The 27,073-nt window shown below is 38.6% G+C and overlaps 1 protein-coding gene across 2 annotated transcripts in view; it reads left to right on the top strand.

The window, feature by feature from the left end:
• Nucleotides 1-4,062: 4,062 nt before the first annotated feature.
• The window catches only part of kif7 (kinesin family member 7), a 30,929-nt gene continuing 7,918 nt past the window's right edge, over nucleotides 4,063-27,073 (top strand). Inside the window, exons 1-15 of one of the 2 annotated variants that reach the window (XM_052090276.1) lie at nucleotides 4,063-4,160; nucleotides 5,159-5,555; nucleotides 6,945-7,145; nucleotides 8,645-9,032; nucleotides 9,863-10,403; nucleotides 11,331-11,474; nucleotides 19,516-19,713; nucleotides 20,999-21,150; nucleotides 21,244-21,371; nucleotides 21,505-21,666; nucleotides 23,840-24,042; nucleotides 24,539-24,736; nucleotides 25,062-25,187; nucleotides 25,540-25,716; nucleotides 25,832-26,047. In XM_052090276.1, coding sequence (XP_051946236.1) covers nucleotides 5,228-5,555; nucleotides 6,945-7,145; nucleotides 8,645-9,032; nucleotides 9,863-10,403; nucleotides 11,331-11,474; nucleotides 19,516-19,713; nucleotides 20,999-21,150; nucleotides 21,244-21,371; nucleotides 21,505-21,666; nucleotides 23,840-24,042; nucleotides 24,539-24,736; nucleotides 25,062-25,187; nucleotides 25,540-25,716; nucleotides 25,832-26,047 — 3,162 coding nt within the window. In that variant the 5' untranslated portion in view covers nucleotides 4,063-4,160; nucleotides 5,159-5,227. The remainder of the gene's footprint in view (nucleotides 4,161-5,158; nucleotides 5,556-6,944; nucleotides 7,146-8,644; nucleotides 9,033-9,862; nucleotides 10,404-11,330; nucleotides 11,475-19,515; nucleotides 19,714-20,998; nucleotides 21,151-21,243; nucleotides 21,372-21,504; nucleotides 21,667-23,839; nucleotides 24,043-24,538; nucleotides 24,737-25,061; nucleotides 25,188-25,539; nucleotides 25,717-25,831; nucleotides 26,048-27,073) is intronic. The other variant, XM_052090284.1, reaches the window with a different exon arrangement.

Raw genomic sequence — 27,073 nt, 5'->3', positions numbered from 1 at the left:
ATGTGACTGATGATCAACTACTCCTATTTTATTTATTATGTTACACTGTAAAACATGTTTTGTCAGGTAACCTAAAATGTTTTTGAAATTAAATATACACTGACTAAGCACTTTATTAGGAACACCTGTATGCTATCAACCAATCGTGTGGCAGCAGTGCAATGCATGAAATCACGCAGATACAGGTCAGGAGCTTCAGTAAATTTTCACACCAACCATCAGAATGGGGAAAATATGTGATCTCAGTGATTTCGACCACGGCATGATTGTTGGTGCCAGATGGGCTGGTTTGAGTATTTCTGTAACTGCTGATCACCTTGGATTTTCATGCACAACAGTCTCTAGAGTTTACTAAGAATGGTGCCAAAAACAAAAAACATCTACTGAGCAGCAGTTCTGCAGACAGAAATGCCTTGATGATAAGAGAGGTCAACGGAGAATGGCTTGAGCTGACAGAAAGGCTATGGTAACTTAACTATACACTTGTAGCTGAATAGCATCTCAGAATGTACAACACATTGAACCTTGAAGCGGATGGGCTACAGCTGCAGAAGACCATGTCGGGCACTTTATTAGGACCATAGTGTTCCTAATAAAGTGCTCAGTGAGTTTAGTTACTGTGTATTTGTAGTATTCATAATCACAAATGACTTCTGTTGTTACTGTTTCAGCTGTGCTTCACACTGGAGATTCTGCTATTTTTGGGCACCATGGAAGACTAGTGATTTTGTTGTTGTAAAGTTACCAGCACTGACAACAAATCACAGTCTGCCTCTGTGACCAGGATCCATTCAACATGAACTTCATTGGCCTTTGATTGACAGCTCAACCAGAGCATTCCAGCTTCTGATATGACATTGATCTGTGATGCTGATGTTAATTAGTAAAAGAACCAGTGAAGAAGGCAGAGGATGAAAATGTAAATTATTTATGATTGTAGGGAAAAAATGGGTTAAAAGGCACATTTGATGTTATTTTCTCCCATAACACTAGTAGCAACAAAGACTACCATACTTTCCTAAACACCTGTCATTAAGCACTGCAAATATTCCTGATTTTTTTATATTCGCATGTGAAGTCTAAAGTTTGGTTTTGAGGCAATTTCATCTAATATTTAATCATTTTTTAAATGTTGCAAATTGATTTAGTTAATGAGAATACCGGGGAATCAACACTTTTATTTTGAGACAAAATACCTTTTTTTTTTTTTTTATGTTTTCAGATTTGATCAAGGTCATTCAATCAATCAACTGTCTTATAAGTGAAAGGATAGCATTTGGGGTAAAAAGGCCCCCTGTTACAGGGGCTAAATGCCCCCATAAAACACATTGTTTTTGGGGTAAATAGATTTGCTTTGAAAAATGTTCGAAGTGGGCTGACATTGACTGATGCAATCACAATTGATTTAGATTGTTTAAAGAATATTTAGATGTTATAAAATGCCAAATGTGTTTGAAATTAACAGGAAATTGTGCACCCTTTTCTGATGTATTGTATTAATTTGTTTCTTAAAGCATGTTGCTGTCTCAAAATGATTTGCATTAGTTGGCAAATTTTGCACTATATATTACACCTACGGGTTGAACTGGCCATCGGGAGCACCGGGCATTTTCCTGGTGAGCACTTGGGTAATTTGGACCACCTGATGCTGCGCAAGAACCGACCCATCCTACAGGCGATATAGGCAGTCGTCCTATGCTCCAACATGCCCACACGGACCTCATTACAGAGTGAATATTCAGAAAACTCTGGAATGTAAAGTAAATCAAATGGCATTTATTTTGAAAAATGTAATTGATTTTTACTTTTAAATTACATCCACATCGTTGTACATATCCATTCAAGCATATCAATGCAATCACTTGCAAGGAAATCATTATTTGACATACAAATCACAATAATGGTGACAACCAAAGACAAAATATTAAGTATAAGATGAGCTCTGAATAATCACAAAATGAGAAATAACTGTAAATTACAACAAATACAATAACAGTAGCATAAAAAAACAGTAAAGCTACAGTATATAGTCATTTGAGTAATTTATTCATACAAAGCATTACTGAGAGCTGAATAATGCTCATGCCTGATTAAATTGCAGAAAATAAGTCATGAAAAATATTACTTTGACTATTTGAGTCTTACTTTGTTTAAAGGATAGCAGAAACAGTGCTTGTCAAAGCATTGGGTTTTTAAATCTTTCTCAAGAATAATATGAGCAAGGAATTAAAACACTGCAGATATAAAGACGCAAAAAGCTTGCAGGGAAAATATGAGCAATTAATCTGCAAAATATCTGCAAAGATCTACACTTTAAGAGGTATGTTAATTTAGTTTTACATATATTTTTAGTTATTTAAAATTATATATGTACATATTCCCACCAAATTAGCTTCCACATATGTTTTAAATAAACATTTACACATAATTATGTGGGTAATTAACATTACATTTTAAGCATTGTCATCAGTGTCCTGCTGTGACACTTTCTTCATCTAACTACTTATACATATATACACACACATATACATAATATATTATTATTGTACTTGTTGTTTCCACAACCTCATATTAACTAAGACAATGGTTTATTTCACTTCTAGAAAAAGATTGAAAGGTGATTAAGATCTTTCAAAACTTTGAAGAAATGCTGACTTGTCACAACACCTAAAATAAACACTTTCCCTTGTACTTTCATGTACATTTGAACCTAACATCTGTATGTTGGGGAAAAAAGTTTTCGGACATGTTATTTGTTTGAGCTATAAAGTGCTTATTTTAGTGCTTTTTAAAAATCCACTCATCACATTTATAGTGGTTTTATTTGTTGTATCCTAACTATTTTTGCAATAGTTTGCTCGCTGTCAATAGAAATATAAATTTTTCAACACAAAAATGTGCGTGTTATGGTGTGGTGTGTTGCAGAACGGGTTTGGTCGGCCACTCTGGGCCAGAAAGTCCAGGGCCACTTTTTATTCCCAGTCCGCCCCTGCGCCTATATCTACACTATAACCCTCCTTGGGGCCTTTTACCCCAAGCAGGGGCGGACTAGGAAGAGCAATCGGCCATGGATTTTAAATAAAAACCGGACCAAAAGTTGTTGAGAGGGGGTTGGTGTGGTGGTAAAAGGCTCCCTTGTCACCTATTTTTTAAAACTGAATTTTAATCGTAATAACCTTCCGTTTTAATTTATTTTCATACACATTATGTTGCTTCATCAATATTCAATTGATATCGATCTTTATAAAATATTGTGACCAAAAAAAAAAAAAAAAAGAAAAAATCATATGTTCCTTAATGTGTGCTTTTAGCTCTGTGTGTAGCACATGTGTTATAGCCCTAATTAAAATAAATAACAATTAAATAAATAAGCCTTTTATTTTTTGACCATTTAGGAATGGATAACCGTTTTTTTAAAAAAACGACTGACATGAAAATACACAGGACAACAAAATGAGTTGACTTTGTACTGTTATGAAAGACATTTTTCAAATAGATAAACAGAAGCTGAGAATAAATGGCTGGGAAAGAGAATGTGGCTTTTACTCAAATGTAAAAGCCAAGTGAATTACCAAAGGAGGACATTAGCGTGAAGATATTTTCTCTCCTGACTCTGGGTGTTTTGATAGATTTTAACATTAAAAAAAATGGATGCTATAAAGGTTCAAATAGGCCTATGTGCTATAGTATGTCAAATACCCTAATAGTGTTGGATAATATGACTGATGTTGCTTCACTGAGAGCTATATGGCCAATCCAGTTTCATGAGCATTAATCTAACAAGTAGGCTATTTGACCCAAGTAAGAAACATAATATTGATATTGTGAGGGAATTACTAACCCTCATGTTTTTTTATTAAACCCATTTATTACATTGGTAGGCCTACACAATGACGATAACTCTTTACTTGTGTATGAAACACACAAAGGTTTAGTTATTAAGATAGTAGGCTAAAAACAATTTGTCTTGATTGATGACATAAAACACAAGCAAACTGACACAGGAGACAGACTGTTTTATTCAGGCATTTAGGGAGCCGACTGAATGACATCACTGCATCCATGAGCTCGTCGTGGGCTGCTCTCAATCCAGGGAATGGGCTCTGGATTGGGAATGCGATGTTCCCTGCGGACACAGATTGATGGATCCGGAAACAACAGTAAGTTTGAAAGTTATGAAAACCCCCTGAAAAGCGTAGCGTTTGAGTGCAAATGTATTTGCGTTGTGAGATTTAATATTTGCTCGCATTTGACCTCGAAGCGTTGTGGCGATTACGTGCAGTGGATCTTTAATAAGATGAAAACCTCTCGGGAACTTTAAAAGAGTTTGCTATCAGGCTAACATTTGTAGCAGTTCGGTTGGTTGATATGAGTTTATGGAAAAGTTCAACATATTTCTCGTGAAGAACTCGTAGAGAATTTGTGCATCTCGTCGCCTGTTTTTCTAAATAATATATATTTGGTTTATGCTAGGAACACTTTGTTAACTAGTAGCATACCTTACATGTGTCTGTTGCGAATCTACTGTTGATAAAATGTAAATTTAACAAGCCCTTTTTGTTCTCAAACAAGTTTGGACTGCGAGCACCGAAAGTTCTTGCGGTTTGGAATTTCTCTCCTAATTTGTGATAGTCATGTCGATGTTTCGGTTGTTTTTATTGATAATAGTTTGTTTTTATTGTCCGTAGGTTATTTTATTATTAGCCCGTAGCGATTATGTCATTTGTTGTCTCGTAGTTTGTGATTATTTTCTTTTTGTAATTTTATGGGTTCGTCACAAAAGTAGAATTTGTGAGCTCGATATGGTCTTGTTTTACTGTAGCATCATTTACCACTGTTACAAACTATTTAATGTTATTATTGTTCTAAGTAATGAAGAATATCCGTGTTTTTGTGTCTAGTTTTGTTTAACCAGCTGTCTCTTGTTATGATTTACTTTTTGACAGAGGAACACTTGTTTATGTTTTTAATTTAATTAGCCTATTTTGTATTGTGATTATCAGGTGTTATTGTTTTTGTGGAAAATAAATGCTACACATTAATTTTAAAATATAGGTTCGTAGAGAACACTTACTCATATATATATATATATATATATATATATATATATATATACACACACACTGTTTAATCCCTAAATGTATACATTTTAATGCAGTGGCAGTCAGATGACCAAAATTGCATCACAGATCTATAAAAGAATGAGGGACTGAAAATCAGCTCAGCTATGTCTCCCAAAGGAGTTGGGCAGAGTAAGGTAGAGGAAACGGCTGTACAGGTGGCCATCCGGGTGCGTCCACTGCTGCCCAAAGAGATTTTGCATAACCATGAGCGTTGCATCACTGCAGACCCAGAAGAGAGGAGGGTAACCCTGGGCAATGACCGCCACTTTCACTGTGACTTTGTTTTTGAGGAGAGTTCTAGCCAGGAGGATGTGTATACTGACTCCGTTCAGCCCCTAATTGAGGCCTTCTTTGATGGTTTCAATGCCACTGTTTTCGCCTACGGGCAGACAGGTTCAGGCAAAACCTACACCATTGGAGAAGCCAACATTTGTAAGTCTTTTATGTATTGTTTTTTTTTACAAGTTATATCCTCCTGAGACCTGAGCATGACTGCTGTGTGCATTTTTCAATTCCCTTTTGATTTGTAACTAGTAGCTCCTCATAAATATGCACTCACAAAAAAAAAGTAGACCAAAGAGTTTTCCTAAAACATTAATATCCACATGTAGATATTTGGACTAAGTTGTGAAATTTTAAATAATACCATGCTATAGAAATTCAGATTTCTTTATCAAATTGTTTATTATGTTTCCAGGAGTGTTGGTTATTCAAGTCAATTACATCAGCAATTAGCATAATTTATTCTGATTCAAAGTAATGGTCAGCATCATCCAATCTCTGCCAACCATGTTCAAATCAAATTTAGGATTAAAAGTTCTGAATCTATGTACTGGTTACCATTGTCCCATGTCTGCCAAACATGTTGAGTGGTCCAAACATCATCTGCAGGCCGAAACTGAACTTTTGGCTGAATGTTAGGAGTGAATGCACTTCTAGGAAAGCTATAGGATGTTTTTCTTGCTCCCTAATTAGGAAGTGACTTAACCTCCAGTGTGCTGTCTGTATGCACTGGTCTCAGAACAGTTTGAAATGCACCTTATTTTCATCCTAACTCCATATACAGCCTCTGAAAGCAACATTTTCCAGATTTTGGATGCATCCATTGATTCTAACTGTGCTCAGTAAAAATAGGATATTTGAATGAAAATTAGTCCACTTACGTGGTCATTGTGTTTAACAACGAGCCATTTCGCAATAAATCGATGAACTTTTCAAAATGGAATATCGGATGAAACTGGAGACTCTTCTCTTTTGACTCAAACAGTTTTTAATGTAACAATTTATGAGGTTTCTTACCAGATGTAATTTTGTTGCCGTTTCTCCAAAGACCATCTCAGCTGAGATCATCGCCTTGTTGTTTTGTCACATGACTCAGTGCATTGAAAGTTTAACCCTTTAATGATAGCCTAGACTCTCCTGAACTGAGATCAATTGGTTTAAATAAAATTATAAATAGCCTATAGCAAAGCTAAAACTTAATGTCCACGCATGTGGACGCAGGGCCTCAGGAGGATATACTGAAGTGCATTGAATTATGACAGCTGATGTGTTTAGAAAATAGATCAAAATTGTGCCTTTCTGGAGTTCCTTATAACATCTTATCAATTGGGTTTCATCTAGACTAGACTTGATTCACAAGGTTTGGAAAGGCTTGTCTGTGTCTTGTTTAAATGCTTCCATGAGTTTGCATGTTTGTGCTGCCAGCAACACCTCCCCCGGTTCAGTTGCCTCCGCATCCCCTGCCATCTGAAATCTTCCTTTTAAGCATTCTGCCTTTCAGAGTTATTCATTAACCTGCTGTTGTTTTTTTGGCCACAGCAGCTTTTAGGGATGACGAACAGGGCATCATTCCCAGAGCTGTGGCCGAGATCTTCAAACTGCTGGATGAGAATGACCTCACTGACTTCTCCGTCCGAGTGTCGTACATTGAGGTTTACAAAGAGGTCTTCAGAGACCTTTTGGAGGTTGAGACAGCCAGTAAAGACATACATATTCGAGAGGACGAAAGGGGCAACGTAGGTAAGTTGCATGAGAAGAACTGATGCAAGTTTGCTAAGCGGCTTCCTATGGAATGCTCCTATGTTGTTGCCATTTAATCATGAACTTCCTATGTCCATGCACCTTTTTTATTCAATATGAAGATTTCAGGTTAACATTTACATTTAATTTACACTTCCATTCAAAAGCTTTGAAACAAGAAGACAATTCTTTGTATGCATTGAGTTAATCAAAAACACTACCTTAAACACAAGTAATGCTGCAAATAAAGTCCCATTTTCAGCATTCATTGCTCCAGTCTGCTATAAAAAAAGTGTGTCATGTAATTCTGAAGAAATTATCCTAATGTGGTACTCAAGAAACATTTTCTTTTTTGTTAGAGCACAGTTGCTATAGTGTTGGGCTCACTTGTTTTTTTTTTTTTTTTTTTAAATAATCTCTCTAGAAATGCATCAGCATGTTGTTCTTTTGAGAGATGAAGGCTATTCACTTCTGTCATGAGAAGGAAGTGGACAGCCCAGGTGCACAACAACAAGAGGCCAAGTACTGTACACCAGAGTCTAATATTTGAGAAACAGACCCCTCACAGGTCTTAAACTGGCAGATTTAATGAGCAGCACATGCCAAACACCAGTTTCATCTGCAACAGTAAAGAGAAAAATCTTGGATGTTAGAATTTTAGGCAGACTTTCAAAGAAAAAGCCAAATTTTAAATGGGTAAATAAGAAGAAAAGAGGAGAATGTGTAAAATAACTTAAAAAGATTGAGTAGTAAATGATGATAATAATAATTATTATTAAAAAATAGTTTTATGGGTGGGTGAATAAAAGTTTGAGGTTTTGAGCTGTTAGAAAATATTTGTTTGGGAAATCCATGAGAAGTGCTGCTATGTTATGAAGATTGAGAATAAACTGACTGCTAGAATGCCTAAGGTGTCATTGCTGCAAATGTGGGATACTTAAATGAACAAAGTTTGAAGAATACAGCATTTATTTAATAGACATAGCCATTTTAAACATTACACATATCTTTACCATAATTGTTGATCAATTTAAAGTATCCTCGATAAATACATTTATTATTTTCTTTCGCATACTAAATTTGATAGTGTTTTCAAAATTGTAGTGTACATATACTGTGAGGAGAAGTGTATATCTTGGGTCCTGCCCACTATTTCACTATTTTTCACCTCTTTAAATAAACTTTAAATGTTTACCAATTAATGGTAGAATTCATGTCAAGTAACCTCCTATTACATTAAAAATAAAACATGTTTACAAAATTACAGAATTTAGGGAGTTTTTGATTATTTTTACATCACACTACTTTACACTGCTAATTCTTGAAAATTTCATGTCAACTAGCCTCCTACAATTTCCCTAAGGAAAAATTTTCTTCAAAAGTATGCCTTTTCCAGCATATAACAAGAATGTATCCCAATGAAAAGGGATTTTTCATCAAGTCCTTCAGAATTAAACTTATTCAGGAAAAAAACAGACATCTTTTGTGTTTATCTGCAGTGATTTGCGGTGTGAAGGAATGTGAAGTGGAGGGACTTGATGAGGTTCTGAGTCTCTTAGAGTCAGGCAAGACGGCCCGTCACACAGGGGCCACACAGATGAACCCGCAATCCAGTCGTTCCCACACCATATTCACGGTGCTTATGGAACAGAGGCGTGGAGGTTCTCGAGCAGCGAGTGGAACTTTGCAAATCCTCTCTTCCAAATTTCACTTTGTAGACCTGGCTGGATCAGAACGTATTCTCAAAACCGGCAACACTGGTGAGCGGCTCAAAGAAAGCATTCAGATCAACAGTGGACTTCTCGCTCTTGGAAATGTAATTGGAGCTCTTGGGGACCCCAAAAGAAAAGGCACGCATATCCCATATAGGGATTCCAAAATCACCAGGTACAGATTGCTTTGCTCATTTTGCTTAATGTCAGTCACAGTGTGCTTTCAAAAATAGTCTAACTCTAAAATTTTTGGCTTATTCGTAAAATAACTAGAAAGTAATAACATTTTCATTATAATATTCAAAAAGTAGCATGTGTGACCTCTAAAAATGAGACACATCTGTATATTTCTTTACGTTATTTCAGATTTTAACTACATTGCTCAACTCTTGAATATATAGTTTAGGCCAGGGGTTAGCAGCCTTTTGACATTAAGTGCTATTTAATTTTTTTCTTGTTAATTACTATCATATCAGCCTATAAAGCAACAAGTGCTTGTAACTTCCATTCAATAACAAATATCGAGGTTACGGTGAGGCATTTACAATGGAAGTGAATGGTGACAATTTTTGGAGGTTTTAAAGACAGAAATGTGAAGTTTATAATTATATAAAAGCACTTGCATGTATACTTATGATAAAACTCATGGCATTGAAGTTGTAAAATTGGCTATAACTTTGCTCAGAAAATTATCGCAGTTATCATACTAAAATCCTGTTAACACGCATATTGCTTAAATTTTGTGGCTATACTTTTGAAACAGTGAGTATTTAAAAATTTGCATCTCCATTCATTTTTTTTGTAACCCAGATTTAAAAAAAAAAAATTTAAAGAAAAGGAGGGGCAAGTCAAAATGTATTTTTATGGTAATCAATATTATGCCACAATGTTGTCGATTGAGCTTAACTTGTATTGAACCCGGCATATTCCTTTAACGTTTAAAAGCTTTCAAAGTTGTCAAGCTGTATTACTTAGTGACTTTTATGCATTCCTTATTGTTGTCAGGATCTTAAAGGATTCTCTCGGAGGCAATGCCAAAACACTCATGATTGCTTGCATAAGCCCCTCCTCTTCAGACTTTGATGAGAGTCTAAATACACTTAACTATGCCATGCGGGCTCGGAACATCCAGAACCAGGCCACAGTCAACTGCCGGGGGGAGCCAGACCGCGTTGAGGATCTTGAACTTCAAATCAAGGCACTAAGACGAGCCCTTGAAAACCGGCAACGCTCTGAAACCCGCATCATCACTCGCTCTGACCCCCAAAAGAGGCTTCGACCTCTTGAATTGGACATGAGCAAGCTGCAAGCAGAGAACACTCACTACAGGACATGCACGGATTCAGCCTACAGGCTTTTTACAGAACTACAGGGGGAAGGGACTTTAAATGCAGGTCAGCTCCTGCGGGTGAAAGAGTGGCTTTGCGCTGTAGAGGAGGAGCGTAGCGGCCTTACCTCAGCATCAGGGCTGGACAGTGGCATAGAAAGCAGCTCTACTGAGGACAGTACAGCACTCAAAAAGGGACGCACAGCACTGAATAACCAGGTATGCTCCAGCTTCATTTGGAAATTTCTGTTTGTATAAATACTTTTTGGTATTTTCAGTTCATCATAAAGGGTAATGATTATATACCTTGACATAAAATTAATAGTGCTTGCAGTTAGGGCTTGGACTGCACAATTATGTAAATAAATAAAATAACATTTACAGCTGCCTAATAATTATAATTAACTAATCTTGAAAAGTTACAGACTATCACAGACATGTCAGTTTCTGTGTAATTTATAAAAAATTTGAAGATTTTCATCTACATGTTTTAATGTACTGATTCATAAAACAGCAATAAAGTCATTTTGGGACATGGTTCTTAACTTGTTTTGGATGTGTAGCCAACATAAAGAAGATGGCTTGCATTTACTCCACACAATGTTACTCCACTACTTCTATTAATCTAAATTGCCGTAATCGCCATTGCAGTATAAATTCAAAAATTCGACAGTTATGATTGTTTTGCTATAATCGCGCAGCTCTACTTGCAGTATTACTATAAGTCATACTTGGAAAACAAAGTTGATTTAATTTGAGCAAGCCCCTAACCCAAAGTATTAGTCTTCATCACGTAACTTGTCCTTTACTATTTGTGCTGAAGTAATGAAAAAGCCCCTAAATCATGTGGCTTTTAGTGGAGTGGTGTGATCATTTCTCAAGTGATAAAACTTCATCTAGTTTACCTGAGCCATATCCTAGAGCATCAAAAGAGTATCAAAGTAGAGTATCAAAGAGTCTTGGGAGGAATGTTCTTTTGACTTAGGCCAGAGCATTGTGGTGGCCAGTTTTTAATGTGCAAGCACCACTCATCTTTTCTGGAGAAAATGTAAACTAGTTCAATTTCTGAAATGCTATAATTTCACTATATATACTTCGTGAAGTTTTACACAATTCTCACGGCAGTGGCATTTATTTGTGCCAAAGGACCCTGACCATGTGAAAACTGATTGGAGTGGTGACAGAGAGGACTACATTTCCCAGCTCCAAGCCCAGATACAGCAACTAGAACAAGAAAATACTGACTTCTTAGCTGCCCTAGAGGATGCCATGGAACAGTACAAACAACAGGTGTGGGAATGAAACCTGTCTTTACCAAAGTCTCTGTGTTTACAGTTATGTTTTTTTGTTTTTTTTATTATTATTTACGTGGAGCACTCTGCCTCCTCATGGGTGTTGCCGTATTGACTTCACATGACCAAATTTGTCATGCAATTGACAGTTACAACTGCTGCTACTACTACTAATAATAAGCTCCCACTGCACAGATTAAGGAAAAATGCAGTAACCTCGAGCACAAACGATGTGGAGGAAGTAGAGAACACACTTGTGCTTCACTGTGTGTGTGTGTGTGTGTGTGTGTGTGTGTGTGTGTGTGTGTGTGTGTGTGTGTGTGTGTGTGTGTGTGTGTGTGTGTGTGTGTGTGTGTGTGTGTGTGTGTGTATATGTATGTATGTATGTATGTATGTATGTATGTATGTATGTATGTATGTATGTATGTATGTATGTATGTATGTATGTATACACTGGCGGCCAAAAATTTGGAATAATGTACAGATTTCGCTCTTATGGAAAGAAATTGGTACTTTTATTCACCAAAGTGGCATTCAACTGATCACTATGTATAGTCGGGACATTAATACTATACAGTTTGAAAAAAAAATGTCAGAACTTCTTAAATTACTTCAAAGAATTATCATCAAAAAATCATCCATGTGCAGCAATGATAGCTTTACAGATCCTTGGCATTCTAGCTGTCAGTTTGTCCAGATACTCGGGTGATATTTCACCCCACACTTCCTGTAGCTGTCTTGTCGGGCACTTCTCACGCAATTCACATGCACTTCACAGTCTATCTAATCCCAAAAACTCTCAATGGGGTTAAGATCCATAACACACTTTTTCAATTATCTGTTGTCCAATGTCTGTGTTTCTTTGCCCACTCTTAACCTTTTCTTCTTTTTTTTTTTTCTGTTTCAAAATTAGCTTTTTCTTTGCAATTCTTCCCATAAGGCCTGCACCCCTGAGTCTTCTCTTTACTGTTGTACATGAAACTGGTGTTGAGTGGGTAGAATTCAATGAAGCTGTCAGCTGAGGACATGTGAGGCGTTTATTCCTCAAACTTATTTCTCAAACTCTTGTTTAGTTCTATCTGGCCCTCCACATCTCTTTCTGTCCTTGTTAGAGCCAGTTGTCCTTTGTCTTTGAAGACTGTATTGTACACCTTTTGTATGAAATCTTCTTTTCAAGCATTGTATATCCTTCATTCCTCAAAAAAACAAATTGACCTTAAGACATGCCAGTCTATTGCATATTGTGGCAACTCAAAAACAAACACAAAGACAATGTTAGGCTTCATTTAGTGAACCAAAAAGCTTTCAGCTGTGTTTGATATAATGGCAAGTGTCTTTCTAGTACCAAATTAGCAGTTTAGCATGATTACTTAAGGATAAGGTGTTGGAGTGATGGCTGCTGGATATGGGGCCTGTCTAGATTTGATCAAAAGTGACTTTTTTTAAATAGTGATGGTGCTGTTTTACATTTACATTTATTCATTTGGCAGACGCTTTTATCCAAAGCGACTTACAAAAGAGGAAGAACATCAGCGAATCATCTTAGGGAGACAGTGGTACAAAAAGTGCCATATTACAAAGTTTCACTATCATCAGAATAGTACACCAAACAGATTTAAGTGCAACAAGAAATGTAAATATTTTTTTATTTTTTAGTGACCGGTTAAGTGCTTTTGGAAAAGATGTGTTTTTAGCCGTTTTTTGAAGATAGAGAGTGAGTTAGCTTCCCGGATTGAGTTGGGAAGGTCATTCCACCACCGTGGTATGATGAAACTGAAAGTCCGGGAAAGTGTTTTGGTGCCTCTTTGTTTTGGTACGACAAGGCGACGTTCCTTAGCCGACCGCAGGCTTCTGGTGGGAACATAGCTCTGCATAAATGTTTTTAGGTATGCTGGAGCAGATCCAGTGACTGTTTTATATGCCAGCATCAGGGCCTTGAATTGAATACTTGCATGAACCAGCAGCCAGTGGAGAGAGACAAAGAGTGGTGTAACGTGCTCTCTTAGGCTCATTAAAGACCAGACGTGCTGCTGCATTCTGGATCATTTGCAGGGGTCTAATAGCACATGCAGGAAGGCCTGCAATGAGAGCGTTACAGTAGTCCAGTCTAGTTATGACAAGGGACTGAACGAGCAGTTGTGTGGCATGTACAGAGAGGAAGGGTCTTATCTTCCTGATATTGTAGAGTGTAAATCTACATGATCTTGCAGTTTTTTAAATGCGGTCTGTGAAATTTAGCCCATCATCAATGGTTACCCCTAGATTTCTGACCATTTTGGAAGGCGCAACTGTAGTTGGACCCAGCTGCACGTTGATGTTGTGTTCAACAGCCGGGTTGGCTGGAAAGACAAGGAGTTCGGTCTTGGCAGGGTTGAGTTGAAGGTGGTGTTCCTTCATCCAGGCTGAGATGTCTGCCAGACAGGCAGCAATTCGAGCGGTCACTGTGGTGTCGTTGGGCTGGAAAGACAAGTAGAGTTGCGTGTCATCAGCGTAGCAGTGGTAAGAGAAACCATGTGACTGAATGATGGGTCCCAGTGATGTTGTGTGTATGGAGAATAGAAGTGGCCCAAGCACTGATCCCTGAGGTACCCCAGTAAGTAACTGGTGTGGCTTGGATACTAGTTTTAAAGTACCAATTTCCTTCCGAAACAGCAAAATCTGTACATTATTCCAAACTTTTGGCCACCAGTGTGTGTGTGGGTGTATATGTATGTATGTATGTATGTATGTGTATATATATATATATGTATATAATTTTTTTCACATTGGTAGATTAACTACCCACACCAAGGACTGAATGACCTAATGACAGCTTTGTAACATCCAGTCTGTAGAATCGGAAAAATGTGTGAGGCAATACCAATTTGCAGTCGAACAAATGTCCTGGACTAAAATGCCCTTAAACAGTGCCCACTAGGTAGCCATGGCTCTGGAAGAATGAGCTCTCAAGCCCTCCGGAGGTCACAACCCCAGACTATTAAACTTGTAATAATAGCTTCCACTACCCAATGAGACAGGTGCTGTCATGATATAGGTCTGCCTTTATGAGAATCAGCCCAAGAAACAAAAAGCTGATTACTCTTCCTCAATACCTTGGTTCTCTCCACATAGAACAGTAGAGTACGAACTGAACACAGAGGAAAATGGCAGCTGGTGAAAAGCCAACAATTCCACCGGCTTACAGCTGAGTACGGGCTCACCTTAGGCACAAAGGCTGGATTCATTTTAAGAGACACTCTCAACAAATCCATCGCGAAGCGCATCCAAGAGCGATGTACTTACAAATCATGGACTTCAGTAACTCACTTTGCGGTCGTCAGAGCCAGTAACAAAGCTGCCTTTAGCAAAAGGATCTTCAATTCCATATTTTCAAGTGGGTCAAAGGGAAGCTGAGAAAGCCGTTCAGAACCGTTGAGAACCTTGATGGTAGAAAAGGCCCTGCCTTTATCCAAAAGTTCCTGAAGAAAACACAAACATCTACCACCAATCATAAAAATGGAGCAGTGTGTCTGTGTGCACACCACTGCTCAAACACAGTCCATTTTCAATCATATGCGGATTGCATTGAGGCAGCCCTCACGCTCTGAATCATTCCAATCACCCTTGGGGTAAACCCATGACACTCAAATTTAGCCTCTCACGGGCCAAGCACAAAGAGCTACCCTGCGCAACGGGAGGCGCCAAAGCTGACCGTACAAGAGTTGTATTATTTCTACCAGCCATAGTTTTTCCGGCCAGTAAGGGTCGATCAGTATGACTGAGTGACCGTATTCTCTTATCTTTTTAGAGTTGGAATGATTAAACTCAGTAGGGGAAATTTGTAAATTAGCACATATGGCCACGAATGCTCTAGAGCATCCACACCCATTGGAGAACCATCTCTCATCAGAGAGAAGAACATAGGGCAATGAGCGTTTTAATGTTATGCAAAGATATCTACGGCAGCTCGCCTGTATCTCTCCCACAGCTGACTCACCACCTGAGGTTGAAGCTTCCCCACTCCATACAGGGGATTCTCCCTGGACAGGAGATCCACCCCTGTATTTCTCACTCCTGGAACATGTGTCGCCCACAATGAGAGAGCGCGCACACCACTCCACACAATAAGCTTTTGTGCCAAGCTGTGAAGACGCTGTGAACACTTGCTCCCTTGTCTGATTATACATGCCACTGTTGTCATGTTGTCCGATCTGACTAGGACATGGTGGCTTTGAAGGAACAGTGCAAAGTGCTTCAATGCTAGAAACACTCTCAGTAACTCCAGGAAGTTTATGTGCACGTTGCGTAGTTACACGGGCCAAACGCCATTCACATTCTGCCTTCGCACACCATGCCCCTACCTGTGAGAGATGCATCTGTCATCACCAATTTTGTCACGCCCCTAAAGGGATTCCCCCGTGAAGGAAAGCGGGGATTCTCCTGTGACAGAGCAAGCATCCCCTCTGTCACCCTGCGATTTAAGTGACTGAGGACACAAATGCTGCACTGCTATCCAGTGCTGAAACTCTCATTCACAGTTGTACCAATGAAATGACTGATGCCGTAGAGGCCATCAGACTCAATATGCGTAGACACAGTCTGTATGAGACTTTTTTTCACTTTCTGAAAAGGACAGACAGCTGCAAATCGATCCATTGCACTCCTCTGATAGAAACGCTTGATACAGATCTGAGTTTAATCTGAGATCCAGATATATTATTTCATGCAAGTGCATCTGACAGCTCTTTGTCTCGTTTATTTTGAAACCTATGTTGTCTAAATGAGACACCGGTGCCCTCGTATCTGTCTCTGCTTGCTGCCATGATGGACCACAGAGCAACAGATCGTCTAGTTAAATGGACACTCTGAAACCCGTTAATCTCAGTGACGTTAGCGTTGCTTTCACACACTTGCATGACACACACTGTGATAATGACAGTACGAAAGGCACTGTCAAAAGTTTGTAGGCTACTCCCTGATAAGCAAACCTTAGGAATTGTCTGTGTGATTGGTAAATGCTGATGTGAAAATATTAAGATGCCTTTCAGATCAACTGAGGCAAACCAGTCTCTGGGACGAACAAATTAAGAGAGCGTTTTGAGTGTGAGCATTTTGAATGTGTACCTTCTGAGGTGTTTGATGTTCCGCAAATCCAAAATGGGACGGAGACCACCCCCTCTCTTGGGGATGACTAAATAACTGGAGTAAAAATCTTGACAGCTGTCCTCCGCCGGCACCACCACACTTATAGCTCAGCAAATTAGCTATTTCTTCCTTCAAAATCTGAGCTGACTCCCCCTCCACTGTTGATATTAACACCTTGTTGAATAGAGGTGGTTTTACAGCGAATTGTAGGCGATAACCTGTTCTATTGTAGATAAAACACATGGGTGGACTGCGCATGCATGCCAACTTTCTGCGTGAGCAGAGAGGGGGGCGCTGTAGCTCTTGCTCACCGATGGTGCTTTTTGTGTTTATTGTCACATTGCTGTGCCCTTAGGCCTATGTCTGGATGCACATAGAATCGTTTTATTTTTCTTGCAAACTGTCCTCCTCTCTCTTTTTTGACCCTGTGGGTGGAGAGAGGAAATGCAAAATGAGAGGCACTGGGGCAACTGGTGCCAACACTCTCCTTAAACTCTTTTTGTGGAGCTGTGCAAGACGAAACTTAGTTTTCGAAAGTCTGTCTTCTCTCTCTCTCAGACAAACCTGACAAACCCACCCAAAGAGCCCGTTCGCCCATGACGGCAAGACCCATTCTGTGGCCACAGCTCTGGACTGCTATTCTTGACGTGCACAGGTTGAGATCCGCAGTGATGCAGATCTCCTCCCACAATGCCGCATCGGCACCCCGGCATCAATTGCCAGGACAGACAGAGAGATTGTCAGTCTCCATTTATCAAAAGATCTACCGATCTTCAGCCTTGGCCGATCAGGGGAGGACTGGCCATCGGGAGAATCGAGTGGGCCGCTGGGTCGGCCGCGAAATGGCTGAATGTTATGCAGAACGGGCCACAAAATGGTGCCGTGATATGCAGAATAGGACATATCAATCAATAACATTCTGAGATAATATTCTTCTCACCGCAATTGTAGAAGCGGTTATCTGAGTTACCACAGACTTTGTCAGTTCGAACCACTCTGGCCATTTTTCTGTTGACCTCTCTCATCAACAAGGCATTTCCATCCGCAGAACTGTCGATCACTGGGCTGGTTTGAGTATTTCTGTAACTGCTGACCTCCTGGGATTTTCACTCACATCAGTCTCTAGAATTTACTCTGAATTGTGCCAAAAACAAAAAAAACATCCAGTGAGTGGCAGTTCTGCCTTGTTGATGAGAGGTCAACGGAGAATGGCCAGACTGATTTGAACTGACAAAATCTACGGTAACTCAGATAACCGCTCTTTACATTTGTGGTGAGAAACATAACATCTCAGAATGCTACCTTAATTACTATATAAAAAAGAGATATTAAAGCTCACTTATTTTTGTATATTCAGTTATTTTTCAGATTTTGTATATACACTCACTGAACACTTTATTAGGAACACTATGGTCCTAATAAAGTGCCCATCATGGTCTTCTGCCGTTGTAGCCCATCTGCCCCATGGTTCGACATGTTGTGCATTCTGAGATGCTATTCTGCTCACTACAATTGTACAAAGTGGTTATCTGAGTTACCGTAGCCTTTTTGTCAGCTGGCCATTCTCCATTGACCGTTTCCATCTGCAGAACTGCCCCTCACTGGATGTTTCTGTTTATGGCACCATTCTAAGTAAACTCTAAATTAGCTGATTAGACGATCGTATGCATAAGTAGGTGTACAGGTGTTTCTAATAAAGTGGTCAGTGAGTGTATATTACCTATTTGAGATCATTTTGACTTGGTATCTCTGACCACAGAAATATCACAGAAACAAAATCAGACAACAAATTAAAGCCATCAGGGTTACAGATAGAATGTGTGGCTGATCAGAGCTCAGCTCTGTTACAAATTGTTCAGCATGACTAATAAACACTGTATTACTTTTTGTTCTGTTCTCCATTGTAACAAAATCTTATATTTCCAGTCAGAGTGGGATCTGTTTTTGAGAATCCAAGCAGTGTAGTGGTGAAAACAACCTCAATTATAAGAAACTCGCTGTGCAAATTATCTGAGCTCAGATAGAAGTCACAAGTGAGATGCAGTTGTCAACTAGTCTGTCACTTCTGACAGATTCCTGTACTGTTGCAATCACTATCAAAACTGTCAACCTTTCTTTGCTCATTAAAAATCTCTGAAAATAGGAACGTTGTGTGGTCATTGAGCAAGAAAATTATTCTGTACAATACTTGTCTGGAGGAGGGCATGGAGTGTTTTTGACCACAGGTGAAAAGATGAAAGCAGCAGGAGCTGCACAAAATAGCTTAAAATGAAAATAAAATCCTTTAAAACGCAATACAAAAGCTTGGTATTTACTATTGTTATCTGTCACTATGGGTACAGGAATTATTCAAGGTTGTCTCAGAAAAAGTAAAAGAATTAACTAATTAATAAGATATACTAATTAATTAATTGACCTCAGTTAATTATACATGCAGACATTATTCTAGAGAAATTTAAATAGAATTAATTATTATATTTTTATAGGTAATATAATTAAGGTAATGTGGGCAAGGAGGAGGCAGGAACCAGACAAATCATCAAAATAATGTTTCATGAAAACTTAAGACATAAACACACACACGCAGCTGCGTGTGGCTCTCTCGAACTGCCACATCCGCCTCGGCTTTATCCCTCTCCTCAGCTGATTAGCCCGATTGGGGGCCGGCCATGCGCACTCACTGCCCGGCACTGCCCTCCTCCTCGTCACAAATTAATTAAGTGTATAGATTTGTTCTAGTTTACCCACAAATCAGCATAAACATGAAGCTTGCATTTTTCTAATCTCTAAGCCAGCACTATTACTACACCGAGAAAACAAGTGCAAAGCACATAATCCCTAAAACTGAGCTTTTGAGAGATTCCGTTTGCAATTTTGAGAGTATATGACTGGTTGTCATTTTCTATCTTTCCTAGAGTGATAAGCTGCAGGAGCAGCAGGATCTAATAGCAGAGCTTTATAGTCTGTTAGCCCAGCCTGGTGGAGTGGGGCTGTTACAGCTGAAACAGAGACCTCACACTGCTCCCATCAACTCACTACTACAAGCATCAGACTGCTCTGGCCATCTGACTCCTCCCTATGACTGTGATGCAGGAAGAAGCTTCACCAGACAGGTAATTGATATGTTTTGATTTGTCTCGAGCATTCGCAAACACAAACACCCATCAACTTTAATTAAAGGTGAAATCCACAGCTGCCGCCACTGTGGCTGAGCTGTTAGTCATACACAAACATCTTCAAACATTTACCACATTGCCATAGAATTCTGTGTTGACTCCACCCTGAGAATCTTAGACAAAACAAAAACGAATTCAATCAGAGTGCTAATTGACAAGGTTACATTGTGATTTCTTATTAGTTAACTAGATACCCTAAATCTACATTTGATGATTATTTTTTTAAGTCTGTTGTTTGTTTAACAAGGAGGCATTTGATGTAACATCTGTAGACAGAATTATTCATTATAGCAATAAGCCAAGGGAGGGCATGTTACAGTGATTTTACCATGAGTAAGGTTTATTCTCTGTGTCTTGTCTAAAACCTCCTTAACCATTGTAAAATCATTGTTACACACTCCATCTAATGCCTTATTGCTTTTATAGCAAAATTATAAAAGACACCAATATTCAATATTTTAATTTATTATTATTAATAATAATAATGAGAAGAATTCCTCTGCCAAGTAATTTAGTTCATTAATCTAAGGCCTGTTTCACACATACTGCATATGCAGGGCATGAGTGGTAGAGCTCCATGACTTCATTAGCCACGTTTTCCTCGTGTTGGTGCATACTAGGGCCAGTTGCATTCCCACTGTCACTTCCGGGGCTTCATCGTACTTCCTCGGGGCCAACGCCCAATGGCCTTTGGCCATCTGATTACCCTCGGGCCAAAGAAGGCCAACTTGGTATTGCGGTGGGATTTATGGTCTAAGATAAAATTAGTTGATGACCCTGGCTTGCACTGGCCCAATATTGACAGGCTCACATGGAGCTTTCATACTTGTGAAAATGTTTCTGCTACATAATATAGATGCCACACTACACAGAAAATAAAGTGATTTTTTTGGGTTACCACATAAGTTTAAAATGGTTATTTGCAAAAATAGGCTTGGTACCAAAACGAGCTTGGAACGCATTTGAAAAGCAACGCCATGCTGCTCATGTGCCCAGTGTGAATTCTGTAAACTGGTAATTTTGGGTGGTGAAAAGAATATGTGCAGTTCACATCCCACAGATGCAGTTTGTGAAATGGGACTCTCTGTCGATGATATTGTTGATGGATACTCTTGGCAAACTAATATAGTATTAGAATCATTTGTGGTCACAGGAGTGTATGCATCAGTTATTTTGGCTTTTGAATTTGGCTCATATGACCTATGTGTGAACTGTTTCTTAGGTTGGAATTGGCACATCTGTAGACAGCAGCTCGTTTTCAGACCAGTCACAATGGGGGAGTGGTGAAGAAAATACAAACTATGAAACCATTGGGAAAGGAGTGAACCGAGATGGTGAAGATGGCCACTTTAATGCCGGAAGAGACAAACGCAAGTATGGATGATAATGTTATTTAGCTAACATTGAAAAGAAGGTCCATTTAAGAAGAAATGTCAAAACATTTTAATATGGCATTGTTCTTGACAGATCCATCAATATTACCTGGATAAAGAAAGATACTTCATCGCTCCAAGAACCCACTGCAGGTGCCAAGGCAGCTCTGCCTCAAGTAATTGGGCTTGGCCGTCCAGTTGGACAATGCACCAGACGCACATGTGAGTTAAACATCCGTGAATTATTTTACAAGCTTCAGAGGTCTCAGTGTTTGTTTTAAGGAAGGGCACCAGCCCACATTTTCCCCTCAATTATTCAGTCTGGTCACTTTGAGTGTTTTGCTCGATTCTCCAGCTTACAGCAGCAATGGCGAGAGCTCGGTGTGGGAGAGTGTGAGAGGTTTTGGAGGCGAGTTTTGCTCTGAGAGAGGGCTTCTTCAGGCCCAGCAGAAGATCAGAGAGCTCTCGATTACCATCCGGATGAAAGAGGAACTCATTAAAGAGCTGGTCAAAACAGGTGAGGCCAGAAGCTTCCTGCTCTTTCAAATTGAGTGGGTGTCAGATTTTTGAGCCAAGTAGATTTTAAATGCAACTTAATCCTTATGCACTTTTCAGTCATTTTTCAAAATCAATTTAGTTTCTTCAATAAAACTGGTTTCCTTTATCTGAGGGGGACGAGACTTGGTGACTTTTCATCTATTTGATATATAAACACACACAAATAAATTGGTGTTGATTTGATCAGTCTAAGTGTCAGGAAAAATAAAGTTACACTTGTACTGTTCCTGGGCCATGACCGCCATAGGAAATGAATGGGAAACGAAATGAATATATTATTTATAAAATAAAAAAACAGCCACAATGCAGAAACAACATACAGACATGAAGGGGTGAGACAACCAAACATATACACACAAAAAACTGAAATGGTCGGACTATAAAACAGAACAATTCTTTTTAAATTTGTCAACAAAAAAACAAAATACAAATCAAATGCAAATTTTTTTTTAAATGGACAGCACAGTTTGATTCTTGAGACTTTAAGCTTTGAAACGGTATATAATTTGAGGATTGGTTCAGTATTTGAGAAAATAATCATAAGAAATGTTAATAAAATACATTTTCAAGATCAAGGTCATATAGGTAATTAAATTAGTAAATAAAAAAGGTCTACCCTCCCAATATTTAATTTAGAGTTGTTACATTTCATAACAATTAAAAGAATTACACGTTTATTGTTTCTAGTTATAGTCTTTGATAATTATTGTAGGTTAGAGGACTGTTTGTATACAACACTGTGGTAGAAACAATTCACAAGTCAGTGCAATAGAGTTGCATGTTCCTTAGATAATTTGCTTTAAACAGACAATTATGTAATCTACCCATCCTCATGTTGCTCAATTCACATTACTATTTTTTCTTCTTGGAAACACTGAAGGTGGTATTATCATAAGTGTCAAAAAAAAATATTCTATGGTCATGACCTATTTAATCTAGGGCATGTGTGCCAGTGAGCCAGGACTGCTACTGGCATATAAGGAATAATATACTGTCAGTCGGTCATCATTGCAAAATAAACACAGACGAGGTGACCAGAGCCCTGGCGCGAAGCACAAGACTGGCTGACTGCACAGTATCCCGCTTATTGTATGTCTACTCACCAAATAAACAAACAATTGAGGTTAACTATTTGGGTTGAAATAATTTTGTTAAATGAGAAGAGACCTCAGAAGTGATACGAGAATCATGAAACTAGCATATCTTTGCATAAAATCAGTTGCCTGAGACACAGCACATAGCGGTCTTTGCTTATGACGAGGCTGGAGCTGTTGTACAATGCAGATGAATGAGAAAATGCGAGTAAAAGATAATATCCATGTTTTGAATCACAATGCACAAAGCATAAAGAATTACAGAAAGCTGTACATGCCAAGAAAATGGCTTCACAAAAATATTAATAAACTCCAGAAACATCCCTCGCGTCCAGCTCCTGCGTTGGCGTGTTCCCTTCAGTAGTAATCATCCCTATGCCCTATTCCCTTTTCCCTTACATATCAACAGTTATGACAGAGCTCCTGATAAAAGGTTAATGATCGGTAGCTGGACCTGTATCGGCCGTTTAGATGACAAGAAAATCTGTGCTCGTGTCCTAATCGTAATCGAAGCATCCCTAATATATACTGTATAGAATATTAAAACGTGCAATAACTGCTAGGCAATGTGATCACATATTTTGATGGGACTAGTGGTGATTTGATTTTAGATGTTTAGAAAAATATGTAAAATTTGTATAATAATTTATGTTCTTGTATATTATCGATTGATTATTATATTGATATTTATTATATCGATAAAAGTATTTACAGGTGCAGTCAGTAAAGTCTGTGTTTACCCAGTGTAAATGCAGCATTGTGCAAAAACAGAAGTTTTCTGTTACCGATGTTATTGTAAAAATGTGCTATCTGCCATGATTTCATTTTTTCATAAGTAAAACGATTACAGAGGATTATTTAGATAAAAGTGTGTATTATATGGCAGGTTATATGAATAAATTAAATCAATGGTAGCAGCTATTTTTTTTCTCTTTTTATTAACAAGACTCATCTTTCAGTATCAGTCATTAAAAGTTTTTTTTATGTTTCAAATTCCTGTACTGTTGCAGTCATATTTTTTTCTCTCTCTTTTTCTAGGAAAAGATGCCCAGGCCATGAACAGGCAGTACAGTCGAAAGATCTCTGAGCTGGAAGCTGAAGCAGAGCAGGCCCGTGTGGAGTTCACAGAGGCCCAAAAGCAGCTGCAGGACCTGGAGGTGCAGGGCACTCGTGACGCAGCTGACCGCTTCAAAGCACAGGAGTGCAGGAGGAAGATTGCAGCTGCACAGAGCAAAGTTCAGGTCTGAGACTTGTGGCTTTGGCTTGCCGAAAGGCATCATTATGGAAATCCCTTTTGAGTGTTTCTCTGTGAAGGTTCACACACTTTTATTTGTACAAGTATTCTACAAGCACTAGAACAAGTGATTTAGCTAATGAATTATTGCTGTTGAATATGTTATGATATTGCCGGTTTCAAATAAACAAATAAACACTCCTGTATTAGGTGAGTGGGACATTGTGTGATGTGGGAACACTAGAATAAGCCCTGCACACTGTTGTAGCTTGTAGATATTTATTGAAATTCTGTATGTTTTCCCTATTGATATTTAGCCTCTTAAAAAGCAACAGAAACGTTTACTTCAGTAAATATATGCAAGTGCGAATAATGTGTGGTATTCTATTTATTCTGGCTATATAAATTAAATGCAAATATAGATTCTGCCAGTATAAATGGGTAGTAGTTGCATTTCATGTCAGCTACCCAAATATAGCTCTGCATGTGGTCCATGTTTTCAGGTGTTGAAGCAGAAGCAACGGGACACTGCGCAACTGGCCTCCCTTTCTGCACAGAGCGAACGCCGTGTACAGGAACTCGAGAGGAATGTGCAGAACATGAGGCAGCAACAGGATCTGCTGCAGCGCCGCCTGCGAGAAGAGAGCCAACAGAAAAGACGACTGGAGAGTGAGATGCAGAAGGGAAAACACAGAGTCAAGGTGAGCTGACTTGCTGTGCGATTCAGCTCAGTATTTGTGTTCGATGTACACTTTATCAGTGTAGGTGGGGAACAAAGCCATGTGGAAATAGAAAGTATAAATGGAATGAAAGGTGAAGTGTGTAATTTTCACACCACATTTTCATGCATAAATCATCCCACACTGCTTGTGCTACATGCATGAAAGATTATTTAAAGAACTGTGATTTTGTTCTGTGATGATCTTTGTTTCTGTATTCCAATACAAATATTTTTCAGTGTAATCCAATTTCTCAGTTATTCTTGTGCATGTCAATAGTGGATCATTTACCTTTCTCTTTGAAAAGGAGTTGGAGATAAAGAATGAACAGCAGCAGAAAATTCTGAGGATTAAGACGGAGGAAATTGCAGCGTTCCAGAGGCAGAGGAGAAGTGGAAGTAACGGATCTGTCGTTTCACTAGAGGAACAGCAGGTAGATTCCGACAAACGTGACCGCATGCTCTTTTTCATCACGACCTTCCCTCAGCTATTACACAACAAAAATATCTATTTTTAGACTTATTTACTCATGGTGCTTAACAGTTTGACAGATGTTTGAAAGAAATGTTTCATTGTTTCTTTGTGGCCAAGAGTATTTTACAGTAGCTTTCAACATGTTCAGAGTTCAGTTTGTTACCTAATTTTCCTCTCTGTGGTATTAGGAAGTCTTCATGTTGAGGTATTTACTAGGGTAATAATCTTATTGCAGTGACTTTTAGTCTAACTTTCCATTCTATTTCTTTTTGAATAAAATAAATGCATTAAAAATATCTCTTGGTGAGCAGAAGATCGAGGAGCAGAAACGCTGGCTTGATGAAGAAATGGAGAAGGTTTTGGGACAAAGGCGAGGTCTAGAGGATCTAGAAGGAGAGCTCACCAAGAGAGAAGAGATCTTAGCCAAAAAGGAGGCCTTGCTCTTTGAACGCAGTGGCCTGGAATCCAAAAAGCTTCGCTCTAGCCAGGTCTGTTTGAACTTTGTTTCTTGCCTTGACCAAGCATCCAGCCATCATCTTGAGTCTTTAACAGTTGCGCCCTTCCTGTTTTGGTGAATAATATTGCGATCTATTTCCTCTGCAGGCTCTTAGTAAAGACTTGGTCACCTTGTCGAATCGAATTGAATCTTTGGAACGGGAACTCAGTGAGAGGAACGGTCAGTTGCGCAGTGGCAGTGCTCAGGACTCTCAAGAAATCAGACAGGAGATCTCCAACCTCAGGCAGGAGAAGGATCAGCTCCTCAAACAGAGAGTGGAGCTGGATGACAAACTAAGACAGGGGAACCTGCTCTCCTCTGAGGTGGAAATCACTTTTTTTTTTTATTAAAAACTTACTGGAATCTCTAATGGTTTTTGTAGCTAAGTAGTTCTTGCTGTATTTAGGCAACTTGAATTTAGAGAATAGGAAAGCACAGATATGCTACCACAAAGGGATGTTTGAAGATTCTGAATTAACACTAATAATAACACAAGTTACATACTTTTAGAATTCTATAATTAAGAGAATGTCATAAACAACCTTGTTTGCGTGATTTAGAATTGTCTAATTTTTAGAGAAAACATTTTAACCAATGTTGATGACATTATTTAGAATCTAGTTTTACATTTACACCTCTCATTCAGACTTTAATTCAGTTTACTGCCACTGAATAGTAATGATTTTGAAAATGCTCTCCATTAGTGCATACTTTAGAAAATGGAAAACTGAGTTTTCAAACGTCAATGTATAAGTGTGGATGTGGCCTTAGACCCTGTCTACACCAGATGTGAGTGGTGCAGCTCGTCAAAAGCAATAGAACCCATTTTAATCAATGATACTGTCTACACTACCATTCCCAAGGCCGTAAACATGTCTTGAACATTGGGGGGGACCAGGCATGGATGTTGAGGTCACAAATATAATGGCCCTCTTTGGTCCTTTAATATAGTAAAGATGCTGAATGCAATAATTTTTTTTAATAAAGGCTTGAAATGCGATAAAGGCCCAACATTTTATAATTTTTGGTTTTAAAAGATAAATGTATTTTAAAGTTCACACAGTACAAGTCAAACACAGTTTCTGCATTGCTAGCAAGTTGCCTGTTTCAGTCATCTGCTCTTCTTTGAGACAGCACAAAAAAGAAAAAGACGAATCTAATTTTCATTTATTTTCATCATTGATGTATCTGTAAAATTACATGACTGTGTCAGCTGGCTAGCAAAAAGAAAATTCGCAAAATTATTTACTGGCCTCAAGTTATCCCTCATTGTTTTTTCCTCCCAGTGGAATCATAATACAATATTTTCTTCAAGAATCTTGCTCTTTTTCCATACAAAAACAGTTCAT

This window comes from Xyrauchen texanus, chromosome 2 (assembly GCF_025860055.1).
Source record: "Xyrauchen texanus isolate HMW12.3.18 chromosome 2, RBS_HiC_50CHRs, whole genome shotgun sequence".
NCBI classification, from domain to species: domain Eukaryota; kingdom Metazoa; phylum Chordata; class Actinopteri; order Cypriniformes; family Catostomidae; genus Xyrauchen; species Xyrauchen texanus.
Note: the sequence above shows the minus strand (reverse complement) of the source record. Positions and strands in the feature narration are given on the sequence as shown.